Source organism: Podarcis liolepis, assembly GCF_965112155.1.
Source record: "Podarcis liolepis genome assembly, chromosome: 2".
In the NCBI taxonomy this organism is placed as follows: domain Eukaryota; kingdom Metazoa; phylum Chordata; class Lepidosauria; order Squamata; family Lacertidae; genus Podarcis; species Podarcis liolepis.
In genome coordinates, this window is record NC_139555.1 from 15,350,838 (window position 1) to 15,377,776 (window position 26,939).

General features: G+C 47.3%; 1 protein-coding gene and 1 long non-coding RNA gene across 2 annotated transcripts in view; one reads left to right on the forward strand and one right to left on the reverse strand.

The window, feature by feature from the left end:
• LOC310700693 overlaps window positions 1-1,474 on the forward strand; it is a 74,224-nt gene extending 72,750 nt beyond the window's left edge. Inside the window, exon 4 of the long non-coding RNA XR_014522721.1 lies at window positions 1,365-1,474. This is a non-coding gene — a long non-coding RNA (uncharacterized lncRNA). The remainder of the gene's footprint in view (window positions 1-1,364) is intronic.
• The window catches only part of TAMALIN (trafficking regulator and scaffold protein tamalin), a 39,409-nt gene extending 24,266 nt beyond the window's left edge, over window positions 1-15,143 (reverse strand). The window contains exon 1 of the mRNA XM_083490395.1: window positions 14,933-15,143. Within this exon, the coding sequence (XP_083346521.1) occupies window positions 14,933-15,100 (168 nt within the window). The 5' untranslated portion in view covers window positions 15,101-15,143. The remainder of the gene's footprint in view (window positions 1-14,932) is intronic.
• Between the last annotated feature and the right edge of the window lie 11,796 nt (window positions 15,144-26,939).

Sequence of the window (26,939 nt, forward strand, 5' to 3'; positions counted from 1 at the left end):
TATTGGAGAATCACAGACTTGTCGAGTTGGAAGGGGCCACGGGGGTCAACTAATCGAAACCCGGCAATGCAGGAATCTTTTGCCCAGGCTGGATCTAGACACATCCAAGGAGCGTTCCAGTTAAACGCATTGCAAACTTCGAGAAATCAGGTTGGCAAGAAGGGATCTCCACAGCGCCATCTGGTGTCGCATTGTTAGAATGCATAAACAATACATAAAGGTAAAGGGACCCCTGGCCATTAGTCCAGTCGTGGCCGACTCTGGGGTTGCGGCGCTCATCTCACTTTATTGGCCAAGAGAGCCAGCGTACAGCTTCCAGGTCATGTGGCCAGCATGACTAAGCCGCTTCTGGCGAACCAGAGCAATGCACGGAAACACCGTTTACCTTCCCGCCGGAGCGGTACCTATTTATCTACTTGCACTTTGACGTGCTTTCAAACTGCTAGGTTGGCAGGAGCAGGGACCGAGCAACGGGAGCTCGCCCTGTTGCGGGGATTCGAACCGCCGATCTTCTGATCGGCAAGTCCTAGGCCCTGTGATTTAACCCACAGCGCCACCCGCCATAGCTTTAACTATACGGACCTCTGTTGGCAAGGTGATGTCTCTGCTTTTTAAGATGCTGTCTAGGTTTGTCATCGCCTTTCTCCCAAGAAGCAGGTGTCTTCTAATTTCGTGGCTGCTGTCACCATCTGCAGTGATCATGGAGCCCAAGAAAGTAAAATCTCTCACTGCCTCCATTTCTTCCCCTTCTATTTGCCAGGAGGTGATGGGCCCAGTGGCCATGATCTTCGTCTTTTTGATGTTGAGCTTCAGACCATATTTTGCGCTCTCCTCTTTCACCCTCATTAAAAGGTTCATTAAAATACAGTTATACCTCGGGTTAAAGTCGCTTCGGGTTAAATCTTTTCAGGTTGCATCCCACAGTGACCCGGAAGTAACGGAACGGGTTACTTTCGGGTTTCGCCGCTCGCGCATGCGCAGACGCTCAGAATGACAGCACGCGCATGCGCATTGAATCGTGACCCACGCACGCGTGGGTTGCGTTCTGCTCATGATGTGAACGGGGCTCCAGAAGGAATCCCGTTCGCATCCAGAGGTACCACTGTAATATATTATTATTATTATTATTATTATTATTATTATTATTATTATTATTATTATTACTACTACTATTATTATTAATGAGATATCTGCAGGAATGGCTGCTATGAAGTTTCCTCCTCCTAATCAGGAGGCGTGTTGAGAACTGTAAAAATGCACGAGGGGCTCTCCTTTTGAGGAGAGATAATAAGAATCTAGCACCCTTGAATCTGGCAGTTTGGGGTGCAATAGTAAAGCACATCTCTCCCATTTCAATTTTGAAGGAAGCAGAGTTCAGCTATCGGACATCTGAAGGACGCAGAGGTACGTGGAATGCCGCAAAATGCGAATAATTCTTCGCCTGCGGATTCACCCCAGAGGTAGAACCAGCAACAAGCCAGGTGGGTTTTAATAGAGCATCTGTAGAGCTTGATACAGAATTTGCACAAAATGGAAAAAAGAAGGAAAGTACACCAATTTCTGCTTTGGGGATTCATTACTGTTGGGGGTTTTTTAAGCTTTTTTCAGGAACATTGAAAAAACGTCCACAGTTCTGCTCCCAACCTCAGAACAGTTTCTGAAGGCTTGTTTTGAAACAACTTCGCAAATTAGCCGCCACCACACAAGTCCCTGACACAATTGTTCTGCTTCTTTACACTTATGTCATTCCTGTTCTGAAAAACAGTGATGTCAAGGTGTGGGGGGGGGGGCCTTTTTTTTTTTGCACTGACGTCATTCCCCCGCAGCAGTTGGGCCCCCGCTCCGTCTCCCGCCCCCCTATTAAAAGCAACAAATTGTATAACTCGTTTAACGGAACTTATTTCTAGACAGTTTCTCTGGCGCTCAAGCCCATTTGTACAATAGCTCACAGCATTCAAAGTTCCTTTCAGCAGCTGTTATCTCTGCGTGCAGTAACAGGCTGCCATAGCCACAGGATACTATTATGGGATGTGCAGAGCTGCACAGGAAATGAGTCCTTATTTCCCCCAACTGTTGCTGCAACCAACACAAACTTCGGCTCAGAGACATAGCGCTTGGAGGCCAAATTGCCTCTGCAGGGCTATATTTACGCTACAGCTTAGAGCAGGGGCCGGCAAGGCAGGGGCCGGATCACTCCTGCAGAGATCCTCCGAGGGCCGGACAGGCACAGTGCAACACTGGAAATTGTGTCTGTGCATGTCTATGGCGCCAGAAATCGCGGACATGCACAGAAGCGGTTTCTGGCACCGTGGACATGCACATAAACGATTTCTGGCGCCACGGACATGCCCGGAAGAGATTTCTGGCGTCTGAGCACGAGCAGAAGTGATTTCCGGCGTCTGGGCATGTGCAGATGCAATTTCTGGTGCTGCAGACATGCGCAGAAGCGATTTCTGGCATCTGGGCATGCGCAGAAGCGATTTCCGGTGCCGCAGACATGCGCAGAAGCAATTTCCGGAGTCTCTGCGCCGCACTGTGCCGGTTTAGTGCAGCATGTGGAGACTCACTGAGCAGGCGGCTCAATTAAATGGCCTCCGTGGGCCGCTAGTGGCCCATGGGCCACAGGTTGGGGACCCCTGGCTTATAGGCTAGCCCCGCACCATGCATTGAAAGCACATTTACATGACTTTAACAGTCGTGGCTCCCTGCTTGCAAAAAAAAATCCTGGGAATTATAGTTCATCACAGAGCTACAATTCCCAGCGCCCTTAAACTACAGCTCTCGGGGATCAGACAAATGAACTTGGAAAAAGCCAGATTTGGAGAGATAGAGTTTTGTTTGGCTTGGAGATGGGGGGCTGGATAGACCCCCCTATGCAGGGATGTTTTGACTTTTCAAGTCTGGCAATGAGCCGTGAGGAGTTTGGGGTTGTGGGGGTCCTCAACTCTGGAGGGACTTTGAAACATGCTTTTAAATACCACATGGAGTTCAGTGTGGACTATGGAAAAGGGGCTGATCTGTCGAGAAGGGACAAAAATACTGTCAAGTTGGAGTTTCCACGAGTGAAAGGACCAGGAGACAAAGTAAAGTACAGGTATAAATATGAAGAAGATCTGCGGAAGGGACATGGAAGAGACTTAAGGGCCTCGGACCTAAGATTACCAGGTTAATGAACTAGATGGATGGGATAGAAAGGACTGACAAAACCCGGGACCAGGAGGAAGAGACGTTGGATGAAGATTGGAAGAAAGTTTTTTTTTTAAAAAAAAATTATTTAGGATTGTTTTGTAAAATTAATGAGTATTAGAAAAATGTTGGAACGAAATTATTTGGCTTTAGCAGAAATGTTAAAAAGAACTATGCAAGAATATACAAGATCTCAAAGTAGCTGTTTTACTACAAAGGAATTTCAGAAATAGACTGGAAAGAGAAGCTGCTGAATTGCAACTCATTACCAAACTTAAAACCATGGAGAGACCTGGTCTGAGCAAAGACATTGGATTCTTATCTCATTATACATGACTTAGCCATTTTTCACCTTCTCACCCCTTGCCTTTTCCTGTAAGACCTATTGCAGTCGTTAAGAGTCGTCAACAGGCTCATCTCAGCTATCTGCCAATCTCCCATTCCCACCACCCTTCTGAGTAATACCCCTCCCCACCTTCTCTCTATATAGAAGGATCTGGCAACTTCTGTTTCAGTGTATCTGAAGAAGTGTGCATGCACACGAAAGCTCATACCAAGAACTAACTTAGTTGGTCTTTAAGGTGCTACTGGAAGGATTTTTTTATTTTGACTATGCAAGAATATGTTATGGTTATGAGAAATTGGTATGAATAAGATTTAAGTTTTAAGTTTTAGGGTTTTTTATAGTAAGATAAGGTTAAAATAGATTAAGGTACTTTAATGACAGAATATTATGAAAAATGGGAAGGATTTGCTGTGATAATTAATAGCTAGAATACAAAAAAAGGGAGGTGTGAGGAGGTCGATGAAATAAGGCAATGACAGTTAAGGATTTGGGAATATTGGATTTGTTTTTAAATTTTTGTTGTTTATTTTTGTTTTTTTATTTTGATGTGTTACGTGTTTTGTTTTTGATTTTTGATTTTTTATCGATTTGTATTGTTTGATTGCTGTTTGTTTTTCCCTTGTTTTTTTCCCTTTTTTGTCTCTTTGTTTTTTCTGTAATTTTAAAATGCTTAATAAATATTATTTTAAAAAAATAAAAAATAAACTACAGGATTCTTTGGACAGTTAAAGTGGTCCAATTGTTCATCGCAGTGGGCCTTCTCAGTAGTGGCACCCTACAGCCTCCCATCAGATGTCAAGGAGATAAATAACTACACGGCAGTTTTTAATGTCTGATGCCTTATTATGCTTTTTTATGTGCTGGAAACCCAGCCAGATTGGCAGGATATATATTATTATTATTATTATTATTATTATTATTATTACTACTACTACTACTACAGTGGACGCTTGGGTTGTGAATGTCATCCGTGCGGGATGCACATTCGCAACCTGCAGCGTCCACAACCTGCAGCAGCGCGTCTGCGCACGTTGTGATTCGGTGGTTCTGCGCATGCGCAAAGCGCGATTTAGCACTTCTGCACATGCGCGACCGCCGAAACCCGTAAGTAACCCCTTCCAGTACTTCTGGGTTTCGGCGGTCCACAACCTGAAAAAACGCAACCTGAAGCGTCTGTAACCCAAAGTATGACTGTATTCTTCTTATGTTTTATCGCTTTATTATTAATATTCTGCTGGGAGCCGACCAGAGTGGCTGGGGAAACTCAGCCAGATGGGCAGGGTATTAATAATAATAATAATAATAATAATAATAATAATAATAATAATAATACCTGGAAACTAAGTCTTATGAGGAGCGCTTGAAGGAGCTGGGTATGTTTAGCCTGGAGAAGAGGAAACTGATAGGATATATGAGAGGCACAAATACAAGATGGGTGACACCTGGCTTGAGAGCAGTACATGTGAAAAGGATCTAGGAGTCTTGGTTGACCACAAACTTGACATGAGCCAACAGTGTGACGCGGCAGCTAAAAAAGCCAATGCAATTCTGGGCTGCATCAATAGGAGTATAGCATCTAGATCAAGGGAAGTAATAGTGCCACTGTATTCTGCTCTGGTCAGACCTCACCTGGAGTACTGTGTCCAGTTCTGGGCACCACAGTTCAAGAAGGACACTGACAAACTGGAACGTGTCCAGAGGAGGGCAACCAAAATGGTCAAAGGCCTGGAAACGATGCCTTATGAGGAACGGCTAAGGGAGCTGGGCATGTTTAGCCTGGAGAAGAGGAGGTTAAGGGGTGATATGATAGCCATGTTCAAATATATAAAAGGATGTCACATAGAGGAGGGAGAAAGGTTGTTTTCTGCTGCTCCAGAGAAGCGGACACGGAGCAATGGATCCAAACTACAAGAAAGAAGATTCCACCTAAACATTAGGAAGAACTTCCTGACAGTAAGAGCTGTTCGACAGTGGAATTTGCTGCCAAGGAGTGTGGTGGAGTCTCCTACTTTGGAGGTCTTTAAGCAGAGGCTTGACATCCATATGTCAGGAGTGCTCTGATGGTGTTTCCTGCTTGGCAGGGGGTTGGACTCGATGGCCCTTGTGGTCTCTTCCAACTCTATGATTCTATGATATGATAGCCATCTTCAGATATCTTAAGAGCTGTCACTTGGAAGAGGAAACATGCTTGTTTTCTCCTGCTCTGCAGGGTAGGACTCGAACCAATGGCTTCAAGTTTCTGGAAAGGAGATTCTGACAAAATATTTAGAAAAACTTTCTGACAATAAGAGCTGTTCAGCAGTGGAGCAGACTCCCATAAGAGGCTGTTGACTCTCCTTCCTCAGAGGTTTTTAAGCAGAGGTTCAATGGCCACCTGTCATGGATGCTTTAGCTGAGATTCCTGCATTTGGGGGGTTCTTAAATAGCTAGCCTTTTCTTTTTAAAGAATTTCCAGTAAAAGACACATCACACTAACTTTCCTTAGAGGGGTTGTTGGCAAAGGGGGTTCCCAGGTGGTCTAGAAGATGCTTTTCATGTTGAACTTGAGCATGGATATCCATGCAGGCGCACATGCGCCAGAATATCAATGGAAACATCCCCCGGGTATCCCACAAAGTGAGAAATTAGTAATAGTTGGAATTTATGCACCAAATGATAGTTGGAATTTTATAAAACATTAGAAGAAAGAATGTTTGAATTAATGGACCAGAAAGTAATTCTACTTGGAGATACTAATGGGGGTAGTCTCCCTAGAAATGGATAGGACAATAAGGAAAAACGAAAATAAGGAAGGGAGACTATAATTTGATTGACATGTGGAGGTTTAAACACCCACTGGACAGAGAATTCACTTTTTTCTCAGAGCCACAATCAGTCTGCCGGAAGAATCGACTTGATATGGACATCCAGTGATTTATCATTGAGGATGAAGAAAACAGATACCGCCTAGGTCACTTTCAGACCACAATCCTGTGTTAGTGGAACTGAGAGAAGAAGGGAAAACTCCACAGAGGAGGTGGTTAAATGAAGGAATTTTGGACAACAAACACCTCACAAATAGTGGGGAAAACTTAAAGGGACTTTTAAAATTTAAATCCGGAAACGGACCTGAATGTGGTATGGGACACAAGTTAAAGCAGCAATGCGAGGTTTTTTTTTTCATACAACAGAATGCTCTTCAGGCGACTTTTAACCTTTTAAAAAACACACAGGAGCACTGAGCAAAGCATGAGAAGGGCCTTGTGCCTGTGAACTTTAAAGAGGAAAAGGAAACAGGCAAGCGTCCCTTTTTGCAACTGATGTGGTACATGCATACTTTGTGCTTTAGTAATTCAGCCCTGAAGGAGCCACGCCAAAGCCGGGTCTGGGATCCGGTAATGAGGGCATCAAGGGTTTTACAGGGGGAGGGGAGAAGGCTTGGAGAAAACTTTGCAAAAAAGGAAGCTTTGCCATCATAAGACCCAAAACTCTTATACTTTATTTAAAAATGGCACCTGTTGAACTAATATGTTGAAACTGGCACCGCTGATCAACCCGATGGGGTCTGCGGATGCAGGAAAGTTTCAAACCGATCCAATAAGAATTGGCAGAGGTCCAGCAATATAAAGGAGGTCTGAAATGGAGGCTTCCATCCACCTCCCATTTTAAAAATAGCCAGATCATTTATTTATTTCCCATTTTGGTGAAACCTAGTGTGATTCTTATTCAGGCCTCTCAAGGAAAGCAACTGGATGAAATTTTGAGCAGCGGTTCAAAACTTAAGGTTTTCCTGCTCCATTAAAGTCTATGGCAGTAAATACAGTGGTACCTCGGTTTACGAACTTAATCCGTTCCGGAAGTCCGTTCTTAAACCAAAACCGTTCTTGAACTGAGGTGCGCTTTCCCCAATGAGGCCTCCCGCCACCAGTGCCCTTCCACCATTTAGATTCCGTTCTTGGACGAAGGTAAAGTTCTCAAACCAAGACACTATCTCCGGTTTTGTGGAGTGTGTATACCAAATCGTTCTTAAACTGGACTGTTCTTAAACTGAGGTACCACTGTACTGGAAAAATAAGTACATAGCTCTGGGTTTGAAGTGAAGATTTTGCCAGGACCACCATGTTTGCGGAGAGAGCGCGTGCAGCGCCTATTCCTTTGGTTATGAAATATGCCAGTGTGGCGCAGTGATTAAATAAGGGCTTGCCAATCTTTTGGGGCCTGAGATCACCTTTGGAAACCTACTCCAGTCTCACTACCAGTGTTATAAACTCAGATATATAAGCTTGGCGCCAAATGGCTCCTTTAACCAGGGTTAAAGTTGCCAAAATGGAATGTCTAGTTGCCATTTTGTGGCAAGACGGCTCTAAAATCTTATTTTTCAAATGATGGACTGAATGTGATGGATTGTCAGTTAAAGATCTGGCTGGTTCAGGGGAGAACCTTGAGCTAGGTTAAAGAACTCTGAGAACTTAAAGAAGGAAAGTCACTTGATCCAGGGACGGTCGACATAGATATTGGCCAATTCCGACCTCTTTTTCTGAAGGGTGAAACAGACCATTCATAAAGTAAGAATATTCCTCATAACTGTGAGCAGGGCCGAGGGGTGGGGTAAGAGAACCTACAACATTTAATAATATTAATAATAATTTATTATTTATACCCTGCCCATCTGGCTGAGTTTCCCCAGCCGCTCTGGGCGGCTCCCAATCAAATGTTAAAAACAGTACAGCATTAAATACTAAAAACTTCCCTGAACAGGGCTGCCTTCAGGTGTCTTTTAAAGATAGGATAGCTACTTATTTCCTTCACATCTGAAGGGAGGGTGTTCCACAGGGTGGGTGCCACTACCGAGAAGGCCCTCTGTCTGGTTCCCTGTAACCTCACTTCTCGCAACGAGGGAACCGCCAGAAGGCCCTCGGTACTAGATCTCAGTGTTCGGGCTGAACGATGGGGGTGGAGATATAACTATAAATGTTGTTCACTGCTCCTGCTCAGGCTGCACAGAAAAAGCATTTTGGCTCCTGAAATTCATTCTGATTGTACAGATAAAATAGAACTGATGGAATTCCGCAGGATGTGGTATTGGCGTGGGGAAACAGTAAGGATCCACTGATCCCCAGATGGTGGAGTTATCGGGCACCATCCTGGTGCCCAGATATCTTTACTTGGTCTCAAGTGGCCGATAGGTAAAGGTAAAGGGACCCATGACCGTAAGGTCCAGTCGTGAATGACTCTGGGGTTGCGGCGCTCATCTTGCTTTATTGGCTGAGGGAGCCAGCGTACAGCTTCCGGGTCATGTGGCCAGCATGACTAAGCCACTTCTGGCAAACCAGAGCAGCACACGGAAATGCTGTTTACCTTCCCGCTGGAGTGGTACCTATTTATCTACTGGCCGATAAAAGTAAAGGTAAAGGGACCCCTGACCATTAGGTCCAGTCGTGGCCGACTCTGGGGTTGCGGTGCTCAACTCACTTTATTGGCCAAGGGAGCCGGTGTACAGCTTCCGGGTCATGTGGCCAGCATGACTAAGCCGCTTCTGGTGAACCAGAATAGTGCACGGAAACGCTGTTTACCTTCCCGCCAGAGCGGTACCTATTTATCTACTTGCACTTTGACACGCTTTCGAACTGCTAGGTTGGCAGGAGCAGGGACCGAGCAACGGGAGCTCACCCCGTCGCGGGGATTCGAACCACCGACCTTCTGATCGGCAAGTCCTAGGCTCTGTGGTTTAACCCACAGTGCCACCCGTGTCCCTGGCCGATAGCTAGGTGCAAAATGTGCCTGGCTCCTGGTTAATTTCGAACACCGCCTCCTGTATACCCTATTCTCCTTCTGAACCCTATCTGCCTCACACTTGATACCCAAGGTGACTGCAACCCCCATTTCATACACACCATCACAAACGCCCCACTCGGAATAGCCTGCAAATCTCCGCTGCAACCCTAATCGCCTACCCCACCTGGCAATCTTGCACACATAGACCCTTAATAGAATCTGCTATTTTAATAACTCTCCTTCTCAAAAACCAGAAGAATTCATTAAATAAATAAAAACACCCTGCCTTTTAAGACTGGCTACGGTTCTCTCCTGTTGGCACAAGCTCAACAAAAGCAAGAAATTAAAAGCGAAGTCGGGTGCTTTAACAGACCTGCCCTGTGATCAGTAATGACTCTGCTCCATGATCACAAATGGCACTCGCTTCCAACATGGCTTTTCCTTGGCCATTCAGTTTCCAAATGCACATGGGGAAGACAGACTCTCCTGGGACAGGGACACACACACACACAGAAAATACCCTACCTTTTCCTGGTCTTGTATTGCCCTATTAGAGCCTTATTGTACTGCTAATGTTCTTTTGATCAGTGAATCATTCTAATGATGCATCTCAAAAATGTCAAGTACTCATATTTTATCTGGAGAACTTGACCAAACTAATGTCCCAGGAATTTAGGCTACTAATATTGTTGGTAATTGTTCCCTTTCTTCCCTAAGCTGGTGATCCAAGTGGTTATCTAGCTTAACAACTGGAATAACATTTGTGCTTTTCAGAAAAAAATGATTATTATTTGTGTGTACGATGAGGGTAGGAGGATAAGTCAAATACGCTAGACACAAGAAGCATTTGAAGTTCTCCGCATTTTCCTTCACTCGGACCACCAACCCCTCCTTGTCAGATCAAAGAAAAGGTCGTAGGACACCTGGACATATTTTGTAGATAGGCTGGGATTACCGCCACATCAGTTTTGGCAAACCTCTGGCCTGGGCATTCGCCAGTTGTCAACTTTTCTGACACTGAAAAAGCACCGAATCTGCAAATTGCCCTGGTCAACAAGCTAAGCTGCTCAGCAGCTTCAGGGGGGGGGGAAGAGTCTGGTGTTAAGCCACTTTTAACTGCAATCCCGCCAGACAGAGTTTACCACAGGAGCCCGACGACTTGCCTGAAGCAACATATGTGGTTGAAAACCATATTGCATGCGACTGCAGAGCTCGTGGCACTAGCACCAGATGTACTGGCTTCGTATTTTGCCAACGGGACCGGCTTCAGTTCAGATTTAGTTGCTGCTGCAAAGTTCAGGAGCTGCTTTGAGAATGAAGCAGAAAAGCAATGAGAAAAGGCGCTAGCGACTTTGCAGTTTGCCGGCTGATTTAATTGCTTTCTGGGAGATCAAGCGGGAGCCACGAATATTCCAGGTGTGGGGGGTGAAATGAAGAGTTTTAAAATAACAGCCTTCCTCCAGGTAGCTCAGGGCAGCCTACGGTCACATTTTCTCCACGCATTTAAAGCACTTTTACACCACCGTTAGAACCATGAATCTCAGAAATCCTGGGAACTGTAGTTTGAGACGGGTGCTGGGAATTGTGGCTCTGCAAGGGGTAAGCTACTGTAGACAGGATTCTTTGGGGGAGCGTAAAAAGTGGTATACAGAGAGCCAGCGTGGTGTAGTGGTTAAGAGCGGTAGTCTCGTAATCTGGGGAACCGGGTTCGATTCCCCGCTCCTCCACATGCAGCTGCTGGGTGACCTTGGGCCAGTCACACTTCTCTGAAGTCTCTCAGCCCCACTCACCTCACAGAGTGTTTGTTGTGGGGGAGGAAGGGAAAGGAGAATGTTAGCCGCTTTGAGACTCCTGAAGGGGAGTGATAAAGCGGGATATCAAATCCAAACTCTTCTTCTTCAAATCCAAACCTCAGGTTACAGGTACAGAAATCGTGCTCCAGCGGCGCGGCAGCAGCGGGAGGCCCCATAAGCTAAAGTGGTGCTTCAGGTTAAGAACAGTTTCAGGTTAAGTACGGACCTCCGGAACGATTTTAAGTACTTAACCTGAGGTACCACTGTAAATGTTTTGAACGTATGTGACCTCTGCAGCTTTTTCTAACCAGTTTTATTTTCACAACAACCTTGTGAGTTAGGTTGGACAGACAGATGTTGACCGACTCAAGATCACCGATTGAGTTGTGTGGCAGAATGGGGATGCGAAATTGGGTCTCTTCCAACCCTCTAACCCAATCTCCAGATGTTGGATTGCAACTGCCATAATCCTTGCCCCTAGGCTATGCTGCCAGGGGCTGGTGAGAGTTGTAGTCCAGGGGTCAGCAAACGTTTTCAGCAGGGGGCCGGTCCACTGTCCCTCAGACCCTGTGGGGGGCCGGACTATATTTTTTTGGGGGGGAAAGCATGAATTCCTATGCCCCACAAATAACCCAGAGATGCATTTTAAATAAAAGAACGCATTCTACTCTTGTAAAAACACACTGATTCCTGGACCGTCCGCGGGCCGGATTTAGAAGTTGATTGGACCGGATCCACCCCCTGGACCTTAGTTTGCCTACCCATGTTGTAGTCTAAACACATCTGGAGAGCAGCACATTGGGGAAGACTGATCTAAGGCGTATCACATGGGGTAGAAATGGAGTACAAAAGAAAGTTAGAGCAGATGTAGCCACACAGACTACGGAAGCAGATGACAGTCATTGAAATGCAGGAAAACAAGGGATAAGTCCGTATACAGATGAGAGAGAAGGAAGTCCTTGCTATAGGAGGAGAATCAGGGTGTCTTTACTCTGTGGTTGGAAAAAGAGCGTAACCAAATGCTATTATTTTTATTTATTTACTAAATTTGCATGCCACTCTTCATCCATGGATCTCAGAGCGCCTCACAAATCATCACACTTCTCATTAGCTAATGGATAACCCCCTAATGAGATACTGTTCCAGTAATCACCCTAAGATGCTGGGATCAAGTAACCGGTGATCAGCAGGGTTCGATCTGCCTGTGAATAGATAGTGGGCACCTCAAGCTTATATGGCTCCTTGGCCAGAGATTTCTGATCACATTTAATTTCCCAAAACTGCTAAGCCTTGCACACTCTACACAGACCACAGTTCACCTGCAACTTAGAAGTCATAGTTGCTTCAATTCTCCCTCTCTCAAGTTGCTGTAGCTTTCCAAGGAACCCAATCATGTACCTCTAGAAGCAGGAAACGGAACGAGGACCACAAAGTTTGAAAGGGAGAAATTGCCGAATTAATACTGCATCATTTCCTCGCCCTATTGCTACTTCTCAATAGGTTCCCTTCAGATTAGGAAACATCCCATGCAAGCTTTGGAAGTCCCCAAACACCACAACTGTCTAACCCAGATGTCCATGTTCCACGTTAAACACACAAATAAAAATACCAGTGAGCTCAATAATATTGCCTTCTAGGTATTAAATATGAGGTGCATTTTTGCACGGAGTCTCTTGGGAACATTTGTGGGACAGAAAGTAGATGCCATTTTTAAAGGCGAATGGACATCCCAGCCAGGTGTGGCTGTAAGTTGCATCCCCACATGCCCCATGCAAAGAAGCGTTGTCTGGAACAAAAAAAGCACACCCCATATACCAGGGATAGTGAATGTGGTGGTCTCCAAATGAAGCTGCACTACAAGTCCCATCAGCCCCAACCAGCCAAGGATGATGGAAGGTGGAGTCAAATAAATATCTGAAGAACCCAGCGGGTCATAGGTCACATGCAAACATATCAAAAGTAAAGGTAAAGGGACCCCTGACCATTAGGTCCAGTTGTGACCAACTCTGGGGTTGCGGTGCTCATCTCGCTTTACTGGCCAAGGGAGCCAGTGTACAGCTTCCGGGTCATGTGGCCAGCATGACTAAGCCGCTTCTGGCGAACCAGAGCTGCGCATGGAAACACCGTTTACCTTCCCGCCGGAGCGGTACCTATTTATCTACTTGCACTGGCCTGCTTTTGAGCGGCTAGGTTGGCAGGAGCAGGGACCGAGCAATGGGAGCTCATCCCGTCGCGGGGATTTGAACCACCGACCTTCTGATCGGCAAGTCCTAGGCTCTGTGGTTTAACCCACAGCGCCACCCGCGTTCCATCAAAAGTACCCCTGTAAAAGGAGAGTCTCTTCTTTCTCTCTCTCCTGGTAAAAAGATTTTGGGAGGTCCAATGGCTGCATCACCAGCTTCAGATAGCAGCCACTAATTCCGTCTGCATAGCACCAAAAGCCACAAGTTGTGTTTGCATTTTACTTGTACAGTGGTACCTCGGGTTACATATGCTTCAGGTTACAGACTCCGCTAACGCAGAAATAGTGCTTCAGGTTAAGAACTTTGCTTCAGGATAAGAACAGAAATCATGCTCCGGCAGCGCAGCAGCAGCGGGAGGCCCCATTAGCTAAAGTGGTGCTTCAGGTTAAGAACAGTTTCAGGTTAAGAATGGACCTCCGGAACGAATTAAGTACTCAACCCGAGGTACCACTGTATTACTATTTTCTCACTTTGTGGGATACCCGGGGGATGTTTCCATTGATATTCTGGCGCATGTGCGCTTGCATGGATATCCATGCTCAAGTTCAACATGAAAAACATCTTTTAGACCACCTGAGAACAGAAATCGTGCTCCAGTGGCGCGGCAGCAGCAGGAGGCCCCATTAGCTAAAGTGGTGCTTCAGGTTAAGAACACTTTCAGGTTAAGAACGGACCTCCAGAACGAATTAAGTACTCAACCCGAGGTAGCACTGTACTCACAACCACCTTGCAAGAAACGCCGTCCATTTATATAGGACAGGCATTAAAAACCACCTGAACTAAATAAGTACAGTAGTCCACAAGAGAAAAACAAACAAACTATCCTTTTTGGGCAACAATGCGCAGAGCCCGGAAGGGAGTTCGACTGTCCCCACAAATGGCAACTTAGGAGAAGATGATTCCTGCAATTGCAGGCGGGCTGGGATAGATGACCCTCGGGGTCCCTTTCCAACTCTAGGCTCCCAGGTGAGCCACGTGGGCAAGCAAAGCAGCGCCAGCAGTCTTCCTTTTGTCCCTTGCGTCGCCCAAGCAGAAGGAGGCGGCAAGGGGAAAATCCGTGTCAAGAGACCTCGTCTCTCCTTCCGCACCAGGGAGCCCCGACCCAGCAGCACCCCGATTCCCACTTCGCCCCCCATCGCGGACTGGAAGCGCGCCTCGCAGGTGCTCCGATGATGCGGGGGAGGACTTAAGCAGGACTTTGATCTCGGGGGCGCGCATCCGAGATGGGGGGGGGGAGGGCGAGGGGAAAGCATGGCTGGGAGGCTTTGGAAGGAAGGAAATGTCTCCAAGAAAAGCAGCCGGGAAGAGGCGCAGGAGGGGGGCGACGTCCCCGCGTGTTTTTCCATCTCCCGTGGAGTTGAAGAGGGAAATCCCGGGCGGGTGTCATTCATTCCTGCCCCGATCCTCGGGGGGGAAAGTGATGGGGGGTGGGGTGGGAGGCGGCAGAGGCGTATTATTAGGGTCCGGAATGGGACCCGCCCTAGGACTGGGGTCTGTTGGCTTAGGGCGGCGGGGAACGCGTAACGTGAGAACGCGGCGCGTGTTCGCGAGACACGGGTCTCTGATCCAGCCCCGCGCTTCCGTCCGTGAAGAGGGGGGCTCTCACTCACCCTCCGGGCTCGGGGCAAGGTGCCCCCCGAGGCCGCCAGCGCCCTTTCCAGCTCCAGCTCCGACGCTCGGCCGCCGAGAACACCGGCGCCCGCCACACTCGACGCCGGCGCCGCTGCCTCTGGGTCGGGCTGCCCCGGCCGGAGCCTCCGGAGTCTCCGCAGGGTCATTGCCAGGGGGGCGGAAAGGAAAAGGGGGCGGCGGCGCTGCACGGAGCTATATGGGCGCTTGGAGGAGCGCCGGGGGCGGGGCGTCGCGGAGACCACGCCCTCCCCGGCCAAGCCACGCCCTCCCCTCAGCTTCTCTCGCCTGCGGTGTCTCTCCCCGCCTCTTTAGGGCCGGCGGAGCCACGCCCTTTCCAGTTAGGCCCCGCCCCCTCGAGCCCATAGCCGGGAACGTCCCCGCCTTCTTTCCGGAGTAGAATGGGAAGGGACCCCAAGTGGTCATCTAGACCAACCCCCTGCAATGCAAGAATCCTGCCGGGCTGGGCTCGAACCAGCAACCTTCTGGTGAACAGCCATTGCGCCAGGGACCCATTGCGCGGCCACAGAGGTTCAGGAGGAGGGGAATAGCCCCGTTGGTTAGAGCGGGGTGTTGATATTGCCGAGGTTGCAGGTGCGATCCCCGTATGGGCCAGCTGCATATTCCTGCCTTGGGGTGGGGTGGACTAGATGATCCTCAAGAGTCCCTTCCAGTTCTAAATGGGGGGCTCTCTGGCCGCTCTCCAAGCCCATGCAGCGGTTCTCAACCTGCGGGTCCCCAGATGTTGTTGGACTACAACTCCCATCATCCCCGAGCTCCGGCCTTGCTAGCTAGGGGTGATGGGAGTTGTAGTTCAACAACATCTGGGACCCATAGGCTGAGAAAGGCTGCAAGGAACCCTTTTGACGCTTTCCAGAGGTCCCCCCCCTTCCCAACCTTCTCCTGTGAGTCACGACCACCTCAGAAGAAACTCCGCCCCGCTTCCAGGAAAATAAAAATCCCCCTTATCCTTCGTAAAGGAGCCTGGATTGGGGACCAGAGGGCGCCCTCCCCCCCCCCCCGTCTGCCTCTTGAACTTCCAAGGCGCTAGACCTCAGTGTTCTTGCAGAGGGCGCCCCCCGTCTGCCTCTTCAACTTCCAAGGCGCTAGACCTCAGTGCTCTTGCAGAGGGCGCCCCCCGTCTGCCTCTTCAACTTCCAAGGCGCTAGACCTCAGTGTTCTTGCACAGCCCGCCAGGGGTGGGGCCGGAGAGTCCTTTCCCGAGAGATCCGGATTGTTTCAATTGTCTCCGGTGTGACGACGAGACAATGCTCTTTTTATGCGGTCCAGGTAGCGGGGCTTCCGCTGCGGGTCTTGCCTTAGCCTTAGGCTGGGAAACCGGATTTTGGCCCCCGTTTCTGCAGCCATGAATGCGATCCTTGTGACAACAAACAAAAAGCTCTCTCTCTTTTTTTGCTTTTGCATACAAATGCCTGCAAAGGAATTGTTTTCCGAACAAACGAGGATTGTGCTTTTGCTCTCTTGCAAACCCTGCCCCAATCTTCGTTTGTGGCAAGGCGACGAGACAATCCTCATTAGAATTTATTGATTTGCAAATTATAAGACAGCTCACTTCCCCCTTGGTCGTCTGCATATTTTGTTCCTGGGGACCGGAGGGCGGCGTGTGTGCATATGGGAAGGGTTGGACGTTGCTTGAAAGAAAGAAAGCAAAGGAAGAGAAAAAGGACTTGGTTTATTTATTGCACGCCGATAAATAAATATTGCACGCAGACCAACTCTCTCCTGTAGACAGATGCGGTTGAAATATGCCCCGGGACTGTATACCGGTAAATATAACCCTGTATTTCTGTATGTATGTATTTTTAAATTCTCGCTCGTGCTGCTTTCGCGTGCGATTATATGGTAACGTAGTGCCCTCTGCTGACCAAACGTCTCATTTTTATGGGAAATGTTCATAAATAGTTAGGGAAGCCCATAAGTGCGTAAGTATTCCCTAGCGGAAATTGAGATGGCCTGGTTGTATTAGTTACAAATCACACATTAGAAATGCGGATCATTTACCAATGTTCACAGCCATCACTTTATCCCTTTGCAATGAGTTCATTGGCTAATTGTGTTACACATGAAGGAAAGCTTCCTTTTGTTTGCTATGAACCTACTGCTAATCACTCTTGGGTGCCCTCTAATTCTAGTACAGTGGTGCCCCGCAAGACGAATGCCTCGCAAGACGGAAAACTCGCTAGATGAAAGAGTTTTCCGTTTTGGAGGTGCTTCGCAAAACGAATCTCCTATGGGCTTGCTTCGCAAGTTGAAAATGTCTTGCGAGTTCCTGCGGGGTTTTTCCCCTCCCCCCCTTTTTCTAAGCCGCTAAGCCGCTTATCAGCTGATCTGATCAGCAGATAAGCCACTAATAGCGCTAATCCGTCAATGGGCTTGCTTCGCAAGACGAAAAAACCGCTAGACGAAGAGAATCACAGAACGGATTCTTTTCGTCTTGTGAGGCACCACTGTATCTTGGGAGAGGATATATTCTCACTGTCCACTGTTAATGCTTTTATAGACTTCTATCATAGAATCTTTCAGGTTATTCCCCCCTCCCCAGCGTCTATTGCCCCAAACTTTGCCACGGTTCTACTACTGTAATTCAGGTGATATCTGCTGTCTGCAGCCTGAGATTTCTGTCTTCTGTGGCTTGCAGCACAGCTAGGAAAGTACGGTGGTACCTCGGGTTAAGTACTTAATTTGTTCTGGGAACACTTCTCTATGTTCCCTGATACCAAGATGAGGGATCCCTTTGGAATGCAGATAGAGAGAATTGATAATAATAATGATCTGTTGTGAGCTTGATGGAAGTGTACAATAGATGAACTTTCTTGCTTTGGCTCATCTTCCTTTTTCTTTCCCCCCCTATTTTTCTTTTTTCTTTTCTTTTATCTTTCCCATAGTTGCTTATGTTCTGCGTCATGTACTTCAATTTTTTTTGTAGTTTTTTGTAGGGTTTTTTTTTTTTTTGCATTACTATTAAGGAATTTTCCTTTGTAATTTTGGTTGTCTATATTTATATGCGAAAGGCTGGGCTGGATGAATCCATAGCCGGAATTAAGATTGCCGGAAGAAATATCAACAACCTCAGATATGCAGATGACACAACCTTGATGGCAGAAAGTGAGGAGGAATTAAAGAACCTTTTAATGAGGGTGAAAGAGGAGAGCGCAAAATATGGTCTGAAGCTCAACATCAAAAAAACGAAGATCATGGCCACTGGGCCCATCACCTCCTGGCAAATAGAAGGGGAAGAAATGGAGGCAGTGAGAGATTTTACTTTCTTGGGCTCCATGATCACTGCAGATGGTGACAGCAGCCACGAAATTAAAAGACGCCTGCTTCTTGGGAGAAAAGTAGTGACAAACCTAGACAGCATCTTAAAAAGCAGAGACATCACCTTGCCAACAAAGGTCCGTATAGTAAAAGCTATGGTTTTCCCAGTAGTGATGTATGGAAGTGAAAGCTGGACCATAAAGAAGGCTGATCGCCGAAGAATTGATGCTTTTGAATTATGGTGCTGGAGGAGACTCTTGAGAGTCCCATGGACTGCAAGAAGATCAAACCTATCCATTCTGAAGGAAATCAGCCCTGAGTGCTCACTGGAAGGACAGATCCTGAAGCTGAGGCTCCAATACTTTGGCCACCTCATGAGAAGAGAAGACTCCGTGGAAATGACCCTGATGTTGGGAAAGATGGAGGGCACAAGGAGAAGGGGACGCCAGAGGACGAGATGGTTGGGCCGTGTTCTTGAAGCTACGAACATGAGTTTGACCAAACTGCGGGAGGCAGTGGAAGACAGGAGTGCCATGGGGTCACGAAGAGTCGGACACGACTAAACAACTAAACAACAACAAAATTTATATGTACCTGTTTAAAGCAAAAAAAAAAGTTTTTTAAAAAAGTACATAATTTGTTCTGGAGGTCTGTTCTTAACCTGAAACTGTTCTTAACCTGAAGCACCACTTTAGCTAATGGGGCCTCCTGCTGCCGCTGTGCCGCCGGAGCACGATTTCTGTTCTCATCCTGAAGCAAAGTTCTTAACCCGAGGTAATATTTCTGGGTTGGCGGAGTCTGTAACCTGAAGCGTATGTAACCTGAAGCGTATGTAACCTGAAGCGTATGTAACCTGAGGTACCATTGTATTATAGAGAAGGCAGCCTGTGGCACCCCTGGGAATTCCCCGGTGTTTTTCCTTTTGAATTGTTGCTGCAGGACAATTAAGTTTTTCTGGATCGGCTTTAACAAAACCGGCGCGTCAGATTTAAAACAACGAAAGGCACGCTTTTGCGGAGAGCTTTGTAATGACACTTCTCCACAAAATGCAGGACTTTTCAGTTGTTCCGTGTGCTTGCTGGGCAGAAATGACTGGTGGGAGGGGGACAACACCTGCAAACCACACACTTGCTAAGCATGACGCAATGTGTTACCTATAGTTGTGTGGTTCCATTTTTCTGCAGCCCCCGAGGTTGCAATCTGAAGTGGAAGATTGGCACAGGAAGAGGGAGAGGACCTTCTAAACCCTTACCTCCCAGCCTGCTTTCTTAACCTGAAGCACTATTTCTGCCAAGTTCTTAACCTGTAGCACTATTTCTGGGTTAGCAGAGTCTGTAACCTGAAGCATATGTACCGTATTTTTCGCTCTATAAGACGCACCAGACCACAAGACGCACCTAGTTTTTGGAGGAGGAAAACAAGAAAAAAAATATTCTGAATCTCAGAAGCCAGAACAGCAGGAGGGATCACTATGCAGTGAAAGCAGCAATCCCTCTTGCAGTTCTGGCTTCTGGGATAGCTGTGCAGCCTGCGTGCGCTCCATAAGACGCACACACATTTCCCCTTACTTTTTAGGAGGGAAAAAGTGAGTCTAATAGAGCAAAAAATACGGTAACCTGAAGTGTATGTAACCCAAGGTACCACTGTATGCATTTTCCCACGATTGGCCACTGTAGTGCTTGTCATTCGAAATAAGCTAAATATGCTGTTCATCCTCTTCAGGGCGAGTTCCAAATCCCCCACATGATGTTCTCCATTTGAGAAGGTGTCTTAATCTTGCTGCACAGACTGCTAGTGAAGAAGCATAGACCCCTTTTCTAGTTCCCTTTAGTGGTTATACTGGTTGCCTGTTCGAATACTCACTTGAAAACGGAAACTCAAAACCAGGCTTCCTCAACCTTTGGCCCTCCAGATGTTTTGAGACTACAATTCCCATCATCCCTGATCACTGGTCCTGCTAGCTAGGGATCATGGGAGTTGTAGGCCAAAAACATCTGGAGGGCCCAGGTTGAGGAAGCCTGCTCAAAACCAACGCTTTCTTTTGTTACTGTCTCACCACAAAGCTGGTTTCCCCCTTACTTTGGATTCCTTCAAGCTGTTGCTGAACATGATTGCAAGGAGCTGTGGTCCAGGCTGGGGATGCTCAGTGCTCAGAAGTCAGCCCCCAAAAAGATGTGGTGAGATTTTAATTCTTTTTCAGACCAGCGCAACTCTTCTGGAAAGTGAAAGTTTTGTTCATAAATTGGCCGTTCGGCAAGAACCCAGCACCCAAGTCCCTTTGTTACTTCTTTCTCCTCAACTCTTTCCCTCAGACTGGCAAAGCAGTGAAACCAGGGAAGATCACAAGTGATCAACAAGAAATTGGGTTGCAGGGCAGAGGAGACTGGAGGTTCCCTAACCCTGCTAAAACCTTTTATTTCTTGCGGTTGTATTTTTGGGGGTGGGCTTGGCACATAGCTGTCAACTTACAGATTTGAAAATAAGGGACCAGCAGCCAAAATAAGGGACCTGCAGCCTCACCTGTTCCAGGCATTCCAGTCTTCCTGTCCTCCTGCAGTCTGGTCAAACTCATGCTGGTAGCTTCGAGAACACTGTCCAACTTTGTAACCAGAGGTTCAACTGAATAGAATCTGAATCACATGCACCACGAGGCCTATGCAGCCTCAACTTAAAATGGCTCCCCGGTCTGGCTTTGCACTGCAAAGTTTGCAGCAGCACGTGCAACAAAATGGTGTCCAGCATTCAAAAAACCCCTCAGCTTGCATTAACTAGCCACACACAGGGCATGCAAGCTCCACCCCTCAGTTGTTCTTAGACTTCTTATTGGGTGAGCAACACAGCCAAGCAACACAGTTGGAGCCTCCCTGGCCGGCAGGGAGGGAGGGAGAGGAGCTGCTTCCTTTGAAATTTAAGGGACATCATTTAAGGGACATCCATCAATAAGGGACAGCAGCGGGACATGGCGCTGGAATAAGGGACTGTCCCTTCAAATAAGGGACACTTGACAGCTATGGCTTGGCAAAGGGGAAGCAGCCAGAAGACACAGCCTGCGCCTATTAATGCCTCTGCGGCGGCTGCGTTTGGCCTGTACTGCACAAGGCCTGGCAATCCCTTTTGACAACGCCACAAGGCCTGTCCTCCTCCTGCTCAGCTTGGGCGCACAGCAGCTGGTCTTAATTTTTAGCAAGGAATGAACTCGTCGCCAGCAGCCAAACATTTCTTCGTTAAGAACAAACACAAGAGCCGGGTGTCTGGGGACAGCTGGCCAGCAGCTGTAGGGAGATTGCGCAAGAGTCGGGTGTTTGGCGTTTCGGAAGCATCTCCCAGAATGACGCGAGTCTCGCATGCTTTTCTCTTTTGGGGTTGTTCCTTGGAATGTTCTTTGGACGGTCCCAGGGATCCCCTTGCTATCGCATCCAGGGCTAGAAAAAAAACACAGCAAGGATTCCTTGCGCAGGGTCATTTACGTTAATATGATGCATATTATTCGTTTGAGCCAGAAAACTCTCTTCTCTGAGCCCAGAATGTTTCGTTGAGCCTTGGAAACAATTCTCATGTCTTTTTTGGGGGGTGGGGGTGGGAAGGAACTACAATCTCCAAATTCTTACTCAGACAAGTTTTGTTGTTTTTTAAAAATGCTTTTTATTGAGTTTTTCACAAACAAAAATAAAACAATCTTTTAGAGTCATCATTTTATGTCGTCTTATTTACACTGCGTATATTCACGCCCAGACTTCCTTCCTTCCCTGCTTCGGTTTTCTTAATATATGACTTCTCTTGTAGATTCTTACTCACCTTCTATACACATCACAGGATTTATGTTAACCCTGCTACAGTTTTTAAACTTCTACAGTTAGTTCTTATATATGCCACAAATTTACCCCACTCTTCTTCAAACTTTCTCCCTTTTTGGTCATTTTAGCTAATTTTGTATACTCAAAAAATTTGGCCTGCCATTCCATTATCATTGGGGTCTCCTGTAATTTCCATTTTTGGGCCACAAGTATTCTAGCTGCTGCAGTAGCGTGTTGGAATAATTTATGGCCCTCCTTTTTTACTTCCTCCCCTATTATCCCTAATAAAAAAGCCTCCGTTTTTTTCGGGAATGTATACTTGAGAAGTTTCTTCAGTTCATTATATATTAAATCCCAAAACTTTTTCATCTTTTCACACTCCCACCACATGTGGTAGAGATCCCCATCTTTTGATTTGCATTTCCAACAGGCTTCATTACTTAATTTATACATTTTTGCCAATTTAACCAGGGTAATATACCACCGGTACATCATTTTTCCTAAATTTTCTCTTAACTCTTAACTCAGACAAGTTTTAAAAGTTGATTCCTCCTTGAATTCATCTGGCTACCCCTGATACAGGGACACGGGTGGCGCTGTGGGTTAAACCACAGAGCCTAGGATTTGCCAATCAGAAGGTCAGCGGTTCGAATCCCCGCGACGGGGTGAGCTCCCGTTGCTTGGTCCCTGCTCCTGCCAACCTAGCAGTTCGAAAGCACGTCAAAGTGCAAGTAGATAAATAGGTACCACTCCGGCGGGAAGGTAAACGGCGTTTCCGTGCGTTGCTCTGGTTCGCCAGAAGCGGCTTAGTCATGCTGGCCACATGACCTGGAAGCTGTACGCCGGCTCCCTTGGCCAATAAAGCGAGATGAGCGCCGCAACCCCAGAGTCGGTCACGACTGGACCTAATGGTCAGGGTCCCTTTACCTTTACCTTACCCCTGATACAGTCGGTCCAGGTTTACATCTTATCTCAGGGCTGGGATAATCAACAGGAACTTGCTGGCACAAGTCTGAACGCTTGGCATAGTTGTGTAGAATAGCGACAACAGCCTGAAAAAGCGGAAGCTACTGCTGGTCATGCACCGAAGCATGTGCGCATGCAGAAAGAGGAACCCGGTGAAGCCCAACATTTTGAGGAATGCGGCAATCAGTATGCTCCTTGCAGTTGTGGCATATGGCTTCCACTTACCATATTGGCCCAAATATAAGCCGCACCTGGAAATAAGCTGCACCTTTAAAATTGAAGGGGGGGGGAGGAAAAAAGACAATAACCAGGCTGCTTCGGGGGGGGGGTGCCACTTTGCCGGCAGACTCCCCTCCCCTTCCCCCGAAAGCTCAGGGGAGGCTTGGGGGCTGTGGGCAGGTGGTGCGCCATTGACCTACGCTGGGAGAGCCGTAAGGTAGCAAATGTAAGCAGCGCTATAACTTCAGAGTCAGAATTTGGAAAAAAAAGGTGAGGCTTATATTTGGGCCAATACGGTACAGTGGTACCTCTGGTTACGTACTTAATTCGTTCCGAAGGTCCGTTCTTAACCTGAAACTGTTCTTAACCTGAGGTACCGCTTTAGCTAATGGGGCCTCCCACCGCTGCCGTGCGATTTCTGTTCTCATCCTGAAGCAAAGTTCTTAACCTGAGGTAATATTTCTGGGTTAGCGGAGTCTGTAACCTGAAACGTATGTAACCTGAAGCGTATGTAACCCAAGGTACCACTGTAGTTGCTCTGGCCTCTGCTTTGCTTAGTACAGTGGTACCTTGGGTTATAGTGGTACCTTGGGTTCTCCAATGCGGCAATAAACAAGGCTTCTGAGTGCCATCTGCCGGATGTCAGAGCTGCCGCCTCCTCCAAGCCTTGGGCAAGCCGAGCGGCAAAGATTGCGTAGTTGGCCAAGGTCTTCCAGGTAATGCTGGCTCTCCCAGGCACCCATCAAAGAGATTGCAGATGGAGTGATAACTCTTTCCCTGGTAACAAGACCAATCACCAACCGTTGCATCCCCTGAGCAAGGCCACCAGAAGTGCCTGTAAGTGCCTATCTCTCCATCTCAGTTCCACAGACATCGGATGTTACCTGCGTAAGTACATTTCCTGGATTCATGCTGATCTGCTGACATGTACAATATAATCATAATAATTGATTATCTCTACCCCACCCATCTGGCTGGATTTCCCCAGCCACTCGGGGCGGCTCCCAACAGAATATTAAAAACACGATAAAACATCGAACATTAAAAAATTCCCCTAAACAAGGCTGCTTTCAGATGTCTTCTAAAAATCAGATAGTTGTTTATTTCCTTGACATCTGATGGGTGAGATAGAAATATTCTACACCGGATGGGTGGGGTAGAAATAATCAATTATTATGATTATATTGTACATGCCAGCAGATTAGCATGAATCCAGGAAATGTACTTACGAAGGTAACATCCGATGTCTGTGGAACTGAGATGGAGAGATAGGCACTTACAGGCACTTCTGGTGGCCTTGCTCAGGGGATGCAACGGTTGGTGATTGGTCTTGTTACCAGGGAAAGAGTTATCACTCCATCTGCAATCTCTTTGATGGGTGCGTGGGAGAACCAGCAATACCTGGAAGACCTTGGCCAACTACGCAATCTTTGCCGCTCGGCTTGTCCAAGCCTTGGAGGCAGCAGCTCTGACACCAGGCAGATGGCACTCAGAAGCCTTGTTTATTGCCGCATCGGTGAATCTGACTCATCAGAGACCTTGGAAGCCCAGCTGGCCCCAGATGACGACGAGGCAAACTGGTGAGAATCCATGTTGCGGATGGACTAGCAAATTTTCCCAGCTCTTGATCCTTCTAAGGGGGAGTTTACCTTGCAGCACTTGAAATAATTTCGTTCAATCTGAGACCGAGTCCCTTTGAATGGCATAATCATCTTGGCTCTGGTAGGTCACTGGGCTGCCGAGACCATATAACACCAGTCCTGAAAGACCTACATTGGCTCACAGTACGTTTCTGAGCACAATTCAAAGTGTTGGTGCTGACATTTAAAGCCCTAAATGGCCTCCGCTCAGTATACCTAAAACAACTATTTGACTTTTAGAAGACATCTGAAAGCAGCCTTGTTTAGGGAAGTTTTTAATGTTCGATGTTTTATTGTGTTTTTAATATTCTTTTGGGAGCTGCTCAGTGTGAAACTCAGCCAGATGAGCTGGGTACAATGGTGCCCCGCAAGACGGAAAACCCGCTAGACGAAAGGGTTTTCCGTTTTTGAGCTGCTTCGCAAGACGATTTCCCCTATGGGCTTGCTTTGCAAGACGAAAACGTCTTGCAAGTGCTCCCCCCTTTTTCTAATCCGCTAAGCCGCTAATAGCCTTTTAGCTGCTAATCCGTTAAGCCTTTAATAGCCGCTAAGCCTTTAATAGCCGCTAAACCACTAATAGCGCTAATCCGCTAATAGGGTTGCTTTGCAAGACGAAAAAACCGCTAGATAAAGAGACTTGCGGAACGATTAATTTCATCTTGCGAGGCACCACTGTATATATGTATGTATGTATAAATATGTTGTTGTTGTTCCCACCCAAATGATGCCCGAATAAAGGTAAAGGGACCCCTGACCATTAGGTCCAGTCGTGACTGACTCTGGGGTTGTGGCACTCATCTCGCTTTATTGGCTGAAGGAGCCAGTGTACAGCTTCCGGGTCATGTGGCCAGCATGACTAAGCCGCTTCTGGCGAACCAGAGCAGCGCACGGAAATGCCGTTTACCTTCCTGCCAGAGTGGTACCTATTTATCTACTTGCACTTTGACATGCTTTCGAACTGCTAGATTGGCAGGAGCAGGGACCGAGCAACGGGAGCTCACCCCGTCACGGGGATTCGAACCGACGGCCTTCTGATCGGCAAGTCCTAGGCTCTGTGGTTTAACCCACAGCACCAGAATACAGCCTTGTAAATAAGAGCAATGGGGGCTGTCAGGAGAGGGATGAGGAACCTGTTGATTTTTATGCTGGGTCTAGAGGAGACTGCTCCCCCCCCAGCCATCTTGGTTTTGATGGTGGGCATAGAGGGACATGGGCAAGCCTCTCCACCCCTCCTTTACTGGCTCACTCATGTAGCTGCATAGAACTCCTAATTACCCTGGGAATCTGTACTCCTCCAATGTTGTTGGACCATAGTTCCCCCAACCCCTGACTGTGCTGGTTGGAACTGATGGGAGCTGGAGGGTCACTGCTTCCCCATCCTGGGGTACCAGGTGAACGCTACAATACAAGGCTGCCATAATATATGTAAGTCTTTAAAGCTCCACATTTTTCGCTCTATAAGACGCACCAGACCACAAGACGCACCTAGTTTTTGGAGGAGGAAAACAAGACAGAAAATATTCTGAATCTCAGAAGCCAGAACAGCAAGAGGGATCGCTGCGCAGTGAAAGCAGCAATCCCTCTTGCTGTTCTGGCTTCTGGGATAGCTGCGCAGCTTGCATTCACTCCATAAGACGCACACACATTTCCCCTTACTTTTTAGGAGGGAAAAAGTGAATCTTATAGAGCAAAAAATACGGTACCTTGTTTTTGCTTGTGGAGATGAACATTGCTACCTGCCTTATTAGGTGGGGACGGAGAAGCCTCCAAAAGTCGCCAGAGGGCAACTGCCATCTTCCCTGACCATCGGCCAGGCTGGCTGGGGCTGATGGGAACTGGAGTCAAACAGCATCTCACAAGGTCAAAGGTATCATGTCCTTTCATGTAAAAAAAGGTAAGATATTTTGATACACTTCTGTGGGGTTTTTGTTGGGTACACAGTGCCAGATAAACACCTTCAACCCAGGTTTTTACCTAAATAGCCACTGCTGCTATAGCTGCCCTTCTTCAGAGCATAATTAATTTCTGCTTGGGAGTTCAGGATTTGGCAGACTCTGGAAACTTTTTAAAATTGTGAAGTATAAAAAAGC